At 34.1% G+C, this 10,531-nt stretch overlaps 1 protein-coding gene across 5 annotated transcripts in view; it reads left to right on the top strand.

Moving 5' to 3' along the window:
• LOC123715633 overlaps positions 1-9,473 on the top strand; it is a 67,164-nt gene extending 57,691 nt beyond the window's left edge. For 2 of the 5 annotated variants that reach the window (XM_045670844.1, XM_045670852.1), the window contains 5 exons: positions 91-315; positions 753-898; positions 1,843-1,974; positions 7,151-7,278; positions 8,056-9,473. In XM_045670844.1, coding sequence (XP_045526800.1) covers positions 91-315; positions 753-898; positions 1,843-1,974; positions 7,151-7,278; positions 8,056-8,129 — 705 coding nt within the window. In that variant the 3' untranslated portion in view covers positions 8,130-9,473. The remainder of the gene's footprint in view (positions 1-90; positions 316-752; positions 899-1,842; positions 1,975-7,150; positions 7,279-8,055) is intronic. The other 3 variants (XM_045670836.1, XM_045670827.1, XM_045670862.1) reach the window with 2 other exon arrangements.
• Positions 9,474-10,531: the final 1,058 nt, after the last annotated feature.

A 10,531-nucleotide genomic window follows, 5' to 3' on the forward strand; every position in this document is an offset into this window, starting at 1 on the left:
GTTACTACACAGGGAAATACCTCTCTTACATATTATAAATTAAAATAAAGAATCTTAAGCGGACCTATGACCATAGCAATACTGTTTCAGGTACTGTCAGAAACAGAGCGTTCCTACCGCTTAACACGTGAGGATCGTCTTCGTTGGCGCGAGCTGATTACTCACGAGAGTACTCTTAGAAGGGAACTAGCTCACTCTTCTACTCGTGAGGACTTCTCACGACTTGCGCATGACCATCGATTCGCGCCATTGTATGCACCACCCAAGTGGGAGGTTATTATACGAATTCTGTCGCCACCTGAAAGACCACTCAAGGTATATATAAAACATTTGATAATATAGTTTAAAAGATGTTTGTATAAAAGGAAAATCACACTCTATATCGACCTTCAAAAGGGACATTCACTAACATCATTATTTTACATCAATTATAGTTATAAACGGACGTTGAGGCAGAATACAAAAATTACACCCGTATCACCTCGACGTTCGCGGTACCGCAACTGAGAATTTTATAAGGGTGTTTCTGCCGCACAGTTTATGTGGAACCAGCAGCCCGCTCAAGTGTTTCCGAAACAGTTCAACTTAGGATCCCTAAAGAAAAGAGTGGATAAATTCTTGAAAAACCCGCAATACAAATCAGGATATATATCAGGAGAGCCTCCTTCCTTTTTAATAACAAAAAATAATTTTAACAAGTGTGATGTGTGAGCAAAAATACAATAAAATAAAGAAAATTGTTTTTTATTTAGAATCGCTACCGCAAGAAGTCAGAATGGGACTCCAGGTCTCGTCGCAGTTCACTGCCGACCTTATATGAGTATGATAGCGATGCAACTTCACTCCGGGAGCCTCGTTCCCGTCGATCTTCCTACCGCAGTGATCATGTTGATATGAGGTGACGGGTTTTAAATTATTTAAAAAGTACAGTATACATGTTAACGTGAAATCTGTTAGTTATCGCTTATAATTAAACATATAGCTTTTACGATAATATAGCATGTATTTAATACATTAAATATCAAAAGGCAAGATTTTGCTATTTCACTATTTGGCGGTTTGAAGGTACAATACAGCCAAAAGTACTGGGATACTTAGCAGTTACGTATCAGTTTTCGATATAGCGAGGTTATTTTTACAATTTAACAGCGGCAGTAAGCAAGACTGTCATTTTTGAATAAAAATCAAGTGAATTTATGCTTGACACACACAAAATATATGGATATTTTCTATATTATTATATATACATATATGTCAGAGAACGCTCCGATTCTCAGGAAATGTTCTGATCGAGTCAATTGACCGTTGATTATTGTTGTTTGGTTTATACTTGAGGTTCCTTCTATTAATTTTCTGAATCATAATTTTATTTGATTCGGTTTGTTTTATTATTTCATAATTTATAATAATTACTTAACGATTAAAAGTACGAATATTGTTACGACCAATCAGAGTAGAGCAAATGCCTCGAGTGCGTTCAAGGCGCCATATTGACTTTGGACAGTTCCTTCATGGAACGCCGGGTAGTTCTGATTTAGTATTCAGTGGAACATTGTGGGCATGAGGCGTTGCACCGAGTTGGGTAAATGTGATGTATCGTTGAGTAGATTGTGATTAAAAGCAAGACCGGTGCCTTGAACCCTCTGCTTGTAATAATTTAAGCTAAAAATGTTAAAAGGAATTGATCTAAATTAAACACTGTACGATAAACATTCGTGTCTTTATCTATGTCCATATCGATGGAGTGACGATATCTCTATATCTCTATCTATATACTGCCATATGTTATTTGTTTTATGAAAATAGTGTATAAATAAATTATTTTATTATATTATGTAACAGATCAATGTCAGAGATGATGGTTGACTACGCGAGAGAACAAGCGGACACTCATTCAGAAGTATCTGGTACACTTCATGGACAATACTACGATGACGATAGTGATTCTGAACATCCTAGATACCATCAGCACCCGTAAGTATTAACTTTCGCCACCAAATTATTTTTACAGACACAGATTTTTGTATCTGTTTAATAATCATTTGTAGATCTAATAGGTAAGAAGTTCCTACTGTGCTTGACACACGCCGTCGACTCTTTGGGTCTAAGGCAAGCCGGTTTCACGATGATACGCACATATACAGAAAGTCAATTTGTGTCCATTGGTACGATCGAACCTACGATTCAAAGGATGAGAGTCACGCTGAAGCCAGTAGGCCAACACTGCTCTTGTTCAGTTGGTTACCCTTGTATATCTAGATTTATAAGGTGTTCGTTTTGCGTTTCCAAACACATTTTTTTGAAAGGATTTTTGTGTAAATGCATTGGAATAAAGTCAATAACTGAAAATTACAACTTGTAGTACATCACAAAGGGTGAGATTATGACAATAACTATAATAATAATAATAATAATAATCTTTATTTCTTCTCTCACATATACATACATAGAAGGTTATTATGATTAAACTAAGATGATAACATTTGGAAGTGTATGTGAGAGACTGGTCTCTGTAACAGGAGACCTGAGTGACAGATAGCCAGCCTCTCCACCACCGGACCGGAACACGTACAATCAGGTCATTGTCATAAGATACAATAGAAGAAAATAAGCAAGTGCTAAAGGAAAAAAAAATGGAAACGGAGTCGTAAAAATAAATTTGGTGTGTGTTTGTGTCTGTGTGTGTGTGCGCGTGTGTGTGTGTGTGCGCGTGCGTGTGTGTGTATGTGTGGGGGGAGTGGGTGTGTTACAGAGTAACAGTTATTAAATCTTCTGTTTCATCATAACTCAACGTCTTCAGCCAATTAGTAACCATTTTTTTACATTCATATTTCGATAGTGGGTAAATGTTAATTTTTTCATTTAATATATTATACAGGTAACAGCCTAGGAAACCAAAGAATCTTTGCGAGAAAGAAGCTGTCCATCGTGTAATACGACAGCAAACTTTATGTTTAATCCGCTTGTTTATATTTAATTCGGGGTCGTAACTAGTTTTATAATGTTGTTTTAAAACTGTGTTGAGAATAAATAATTGACGAATTGTTAACACATCGGCTAGGGCATAAAGCTCTTTAGTGGGAAAAAGAAACGGTAAGGAATGACTTACTTTTAACACTGCTCGTTGGGCTCTTTCAAGTTTTAGTAGATTGGTTTTGAAAGTACCTCCCCACACAGTGATACAATAGCTTAAAATTGACTGACATAAAGCCTGATATACTACTTTAACAATTCTATCGTCTGCTATAAGTCTTAAAGTTTTAAAGATGTAAATGAGTTTACGAGTTCTGCATGAGAGAAGATCCACGTGAGAATTAAAACTCAAGTTACTATCGATTACTACACCCAAATACTTAACACTATAGGCAATGGAAATGCTTTTGCAATGGCAGAGTTGATTTGAAGAGCAAGTATGGGCTGTGTTAGAAAAATAATCATGAATGTGAGACGGAACGTTTTTAATAGAGAAGGGCATAAATTTTGTTTTATCCACATTAAGCGTAAGGCCGTTGCCTCTCAACCATTCATTAACAAGGCCAAAACCAAACTGGGCAGAATTATACACCTCATTCCAATTATTGCCAGAGAAAACAAGGGCAGTGTCATCTGCAAAAGATATTATCTTACCATTTGGCAACTGGAGGTTACATAACTCATTAATGAATGTTAGAAACAACGTTGGGCCAAGTACGCTTCCCTGAGGGACACCGTAAGTTATTGGCAAGTCATTACTTACAAAGTCACCGACCTTAACCCTTTGAAATCTATTTTTAAGGTAACTTTGGAAAAGACCCAATTGAGAACCACGGATACCCAAAGATTCAAGTTTGTTTAAGAGAAGTGGGGCAGACACTGTGTCAAATGCCTTAGCAAGGTCCAAAAATATCGCTATAACTTTTTGCTTTCGGTCAAGTTTGGCTACAATGTGATCAGTAAGTTCGTGAACGGCGTCGTTTGTAGAACTACCCGTACGGAAACCAAATTGCGAACTAGAAATGAGATTCTTGGTCTCAAGATAGTTAACAAGACGTTTGTTTATAAGTTTCTCAATTACTTTTGCAATCGTGGGTAGTTTAGATATTGGTCTATAATTATTGACACATCCTCTGTCACCACCCTTGAAAATCGGAACAATATCAGCCAGCTTAAGCTGATCCGGAAAAACGCCTGTGGAAAAAATCAAATTTACAATGAATGTCAATGGTGGGACTATTATTTGATGATACCGTTTTAATATAGCACCTGAAATATTATGCCGTCCAGTACATTTATCTTTTTTTAAGTTGAGAATACAGTTACGAACTTCATATTCATCGGTAATCCGGTAATCGGCTATCCAAAACTAAGGATGATAGTGGATTGGCCATTGAGGATATACAACCCCTACCAGAGGAATATGCCTTTTCAGCCAGATCTTTACCAAAAAAAACAAAGAATTTATTAATAAAATTGACCGATTCAGAGGGGTTATCAGGAGAAATAAGTTGCTCCGCAGGTCTGCAGAGTTTTGATGTATGCGTTAATTTCCTAATAGTCTCCCAGAGTGCTTTATTATTTGTGTTTGCCGCCGCTTTTAACTCTTTCGCCTCATATTCCCTTTTAAGTTTCTTAAGGAGCCAGTTGCAAAAATTTCTGTACCTTTTGTAGGTTATTTTCTTAATTTCATTGTTCAGGTCTTTTTTTATATCTTTTATGAAGTTTATCTCGATTTCGTACACATCTTAGAAGACCAGAAGTCATCCAAGGCTTCTTTAGCCTCTTGCGATTAGGCACGGTGTGATTTTGAGTATTAGATTTTATTTTAGCATTAATCTCCGAGATAAGAAAAGAAGTAGCAACATTTGCATCTGAAACCCGATAGATCGGTTCAAAGCAAAGGTTTTTCATATCATTATCTAGGCCTACATAATCAATTTTACTATGGATGAAGTCTTTATTTCGTTTGTGAGATTGCTGGTCTTCTAGTATGAGAACTACGCTGTCATGATCAGTTACAGATGATTCAACTACATAACAAGCGGAAGAAAAAGTACTTTTCATAAAAGCGTGATCAAGGCACGTCTTGTTGTGAGTGGATATTGTATGTGCGGGTAACAGACCATGAGAAGCTAGTAGATTTAAGTAAAATTGAGAATTCACATCCTTAGTGTTTGGCATAATATTGATATCACCAATAATTATGACTGAAGATAATTTTAGATTGGTAAGAATTTCGTTTAGCAACTCTATAAATTGGGAGACGTCTTTATACCCTGGCGGTCTGTAAATGGCAATGACGGCAGCATTGTCATTTATTTTTATTACAAGAAAATTGGACTCGAGTACTTTTGGTTCAGATATTTTTATGTTTAGGCAATTTTTGAAGTAAACTACAACGCCTTCATTTTGAGTCAGGTTGTGTTCGGTAAGGGCATGATAATATCCGTCAATGCGGGGAATAATATTTGTGTGGCGTAGCCAGCACTCAGTGAGCACAATAAGGTCCCATTCAGTTTTAGATCTATCTAATAGTGTTAATAAGTCTGGGAAGTTCCTATTTATACTTCGAATATTTTGGTGAATCATTTTCAAACAATTTTCAGGATGTTTAATTAAGGTCTGTAAGTCTTCTACTTCACAATTAGAGGAATAAGCTACGGTAAAGTTATCAAGGTCTTTTAATATTTCATTTGTTTGATCGAATTTTCGTAGGTACGAATATAAACAAGGATGTCTTCAGTGTTAAGGATTTTTGGTGCAGGTTTTGTAGCGTTGCATTGGCTGTTGAGCTATCCTTTTTCATACATTTATGGAGTAATAGGTTATTACCAATATTGTGTTTATAAGTGTGTCCAAGTGTAAACTTAAATAAGTGTTTTTGGAATGTAAGTGTATGTAAACGTTGAGTAAATGAAGTGAGTGTGTAAATTATAACAATAATTTGTATTAGTATTAAAAATAAACATCTTAGAACTCTTACCATATAAATCAAGTCAAACAAAAATAAACCAGAATTAATAAAATAATAAACTGAATTAATACAATAATACTGAAAAATAAATTCTAAAAAAGACAGTCATATGATTTGTTTTACAAGATCATCAAGACATTTTTCGGAATCTATTATAACAGGCTTACCAGCTGCGTCCATGCGCAGGAAAACTCTGCCGTTAGAATACCAACAAGCATACTTAAATTTTTTGGCAATTTGTCGTGTTTCATACATGAGTTTCCTTTGGGCTAGCGGAAGGTGCTCATCAATGTATATCAGTGATTTTGCTCCTGGGAGCCCAAGTGTTTGAGTGTTTAACTTTTCAGGTATTAATTTTTCTTTAAAGAGTTTTCTTACTCAGGATAGTAATTCATTCCTGGTGTGAACGCAGCTGAATTCTGCAACGATGGGTCTTGCTGTTCCAGGCTTCCCTGGCAAACGGATTTACCGTTCACGCAATTCTTTAGAGTCTATAGTTAAATCCAACTCCTTGCCAATTCTCGTAAGGATAGACAGAAGACTTTCAAAGTTTTCGCTATCGTAATGAGGTATATTTCGAACCTCTATAGTTGCGACTCTTGATAGAAATTGCAAACCTTGAATTTTGGTCTCCAAGTTATTTATGGCTTCAGAATTTGCCTTCTTTTGACCTTCAAGATTTTTGACTTTGGACGATAGCTCTTCGTGTTGTTCATTCATAAATTTCATACCATTTTCTATGTCTCTATTCGTGTTTTTAATTTCTTGACATTCTTTTTTTAGTTGCGTCACTTCAGTTACTAATGTAGATAAGGTTGACTATTATTGTTTGGGTTTTTTTTTACAAGTAATTGAAACAGCAATCATGTATTAAAAGGCTCTACGTTATTTTAGAAAAAGTTACATGTATTTAAATAACTTTACATATTACAATATATTTAATGAAGTTGTTGAGGAGAGGCAAGTGCACTAAATTGATCTTAAAAGGAGCATCCTCCACCAGTCTTACCAGTGAAGAGATCTTCACTCTTCACAGGTAAGAGTACAGTGATGAGGTCAGAACAGCATCGAGACCTTGTATATGTACTTAGCACTTGGTAAATTTGATAGAAAATAATCATATAGATTCTAGCATATTGTGAATGTCGCTCTAAACTCATATATTTCTTGTGTTTATAGTTGTTTTGTTATCATTTCAAGGTCCTGGCGCAACTCCCTCCATCGTTCCGTTAGCCAGCCTTCACTTGCGCGATCAGACACTGAGGTGACAGAACAATGGACTGTGCCAGAGGGAGACGTAACTCCAACACCAGGACGGAGAATTCGAGGTACTATTTACCATTAGAAACTTTTAGAGTATGTAAAGGAACGATAAATAGATTCTAAGGCAATTCCAGTCTTCCATTTCCATTGCTTGGGTCGTATTAATGATCCATAACAGTATTGATAAGTTTTTTTGGACTTTCAAACCGAAATAATCTTCAATAAAAGTTCGTTATAAACGCGATGGAAATGTGAATTTGAATGTGACACAAATTATCTGCGTAATTCACTAAATGTTTCGGGTACAATACAATTTATGAAGATGAAGTCAGTTTCCACTTTACCAAAGACTGTGTGAGGAAGAATTTTAGGAAGCGGGAAGACTTTGACCTTGGGCAGTAGTAACAATTTCTTTAAAATATTAACTTGTAGATTGTTTCATTTCAGTTTTCAGTTATACTTTTAAGTTATAAGTTATACTTTTTTTGGTGCGTTAAGGTGAAAATGATAAGAGTAAATTTTTACGATACGCGCGCACACCGTCACAAAAAACCGACACCCTGTAGTGAAATATAGTCAACATTTTAATTTTTTCTATTGTTAGTGTCGTTTTATCTTGTTACGCCCAAGTATAACTTCTAATAAGTGTACATAAGTAGACACACGTGTTTGTTTAACTATTACTGTACTTAATTGATTTACGATTTTTGTTCCGTATATTTTAATTAACAATGTAATCTGTTTTGGTTTTGTATCCAAGTGTGTCTAAGTGTTTTGTTATTGTATAATTGTAGCTGTCAAATTACTTAAAAATAAATAAATAACTGTATCAATATCTCCAGGGCCACAAGGACTTACAACATTCACATCTTCAGAAGTAAGAACATTCCAAGCGACCAGGGAGTGGAGAGAATAACACCAATTTTAAATTAAATTTACCATCCATGATCCTTAAATAATCATTGTATCTAATACTGAAATCAATTTACTACGACACCATTTCATTCTTGAATTTTTATTGCGATATTTTTTTTATATTAATTATCTTTAATTCGTTACGCTTTTATTCAAAAGTTAATATCTTCTGGACGATACAAAACTTTGATCGTAGAATTTGGATTTTGATTAATTGGCTTCAAAGTCAGCTTTGCGACATAAACGTCATCACTGCCTTGACATTGTGACAAAAATGTGATAGATTTGTATTATTTACATACTATTGTACTTTGTGCGTAGAAACTCAAAAACATATTTTTTAATGAAATACATTGCTTTATAATCTGTATATTAGGAATCGCTATAATAACAAACTTTAAATAAGTTAGGTAACCATAACACAAGTCTTTCGAGATTGCAATTACTAAAAGAATTTAATAAGAAATTGTTAAAAATTCTGATAATGTTTTTATTTTTAACCTGTGTAATAATGTTTCTTCTGTTACCATATAATATCACATTATTATGTAAACCTTTATTGAACAAACACATTTGATAGTATAGTTTATTTTCTTATACAGAAACTATCTTACGATCTGTCTCTTTTTAGCATAGGGAGAACATAATTTGTCTGAAACAGACGTAAAGCTTTGTAACGTTGATTTCGGATTTATGTATCGGCATATCTTTAACGCGCTTTTTATTAGTAATTGCATAACTGTTGGTGAAACACCTAGCGATGGAGGCAAACTATCTAGTTTGGTTAATGAAGGCAAACAAACGAAGAACGTGTACACGTAGGTTGTCATGGTTACCATTATGTTGAACATCGTAACCATGGTAACACATCTTTTGTCTAATACGCCAGAAAATTATGAAAAAACATCTGTTAAACTGTAATGATTTCTAATTTGTACCACGTTTTATTTTCAACAGTAAGTAATATGTCAAAAACGTTTTGACATATACGAGTTATATGTAGCGGCAATAATCATCAAGTAACTCTGAATCACTCTGAACTCATTTAGAAATTTTCAAATGGAACTTAATGATAGTACTTTCTACTCATCAAATATATATTTTTAAATATTTTATAAAGTTTTGCCTCAATTGCTATGTGAGTGTGAATTCGGGATGGTGTTTGGAAGGATAGTTGTAGATTAACGAGAAATTTACATGTAAAAATAGTTTTAACAATCAGCCATAGTATAACTTTAGAAATTGTAAAGAAAATATATAAAATTACGTTAGGTAAATTGCAGCTTAAAACATATTTTAATAGAATTATAAAAGAAATATATTTACTTAACGATTAACTTGTAATTATAATAAATACTTACATTTTATATGATACTTTTTCTTGATTTATTCCCTTTTTTAGTTGTATTGTTTGTAAAGTTGTAAAATTGTAAAGTTATAAATAATTTTACTGTGGAGTCAAATGAAAAGCAAAATTAATATCGAGAAATTTATTTTTTCACTTTCAAAGTATGACACGATGACATTAAAAACTTCGATAAGAAATGAATAAATTCGTCACGTCAAAAGATTTCTAAAGGCATGGAGTACAAGCACAGATGATAATTAGGTGGAATGACAATGTACTATGAACGGCGAAACGACAATGCGTTTCGTTTCATTGATTTGTCTGTGGACCAGTCATAGTCATAGACGATACCGTTGCGTTCCTTTTGACCAACAACAAATAAACGAAACGCGTCATTGTTCGTGTTCTTTCACTTTCTAACTTAGCCTTTAGATTTTTAAAATTTGCTCTAAAAGTTATAAGTAAAAAACCCAAATTATAGCATAGCCTGTCCCAGTAAAATTTAATATGGTTAGATTTTACTGTGATTTCTGTTATACATTCCTACGTTTTAAACCTTATGTTCCACAAATGTTTGACTCAGAAACTTCTACAAGCCTATCCCGTGACTGTAGCTACTCAATATCGAGAAAGTGAATCTAACTTGTGTATCAGTGCTACTGAATATCTGAAAGTAAACGACGTAATTACTAGAATTGAAAGAGTGCCAATCGCATTTAAAAAATGAAAATCAGTAGAGATTTGGCTGAGTATGAGCATACTGATTCACGAGTTAAATGTTAAATTAATAATTAATAGACGCATAGCAGGGACTTTAAAATGCAGTCAAAAGACGGTAAAAAGCTAAATGACACATGGGCGCCGGCAGGATTATATTGAGGATGCACTTGCATACACAAACTGTGAACTATACAGTAGTATATGTACACGTAGGTATAATATGTAAATTGTTGTCCAAATTCAAATCACAGTTAATGTATTTGTTAATTTAACAAACAAAAAATTACTCAGTGCCCTCATATGTATGTATCTATCTGTTTTTATGATCATTTCCC

This window comes from Pieris brassicae, chromosome 1, assembly GCF_905147105.1.
Source record: "Pieris brassicae chromosome 1, ilPieBrab1.1, whole genome shotgun sequence".
Taxonomy (NCBI): Eukaryota; Metazoa; Arthropoda; class Insecta; order Lepidoptera; family Pieridae; genus Pieris; species Pieris brassicae.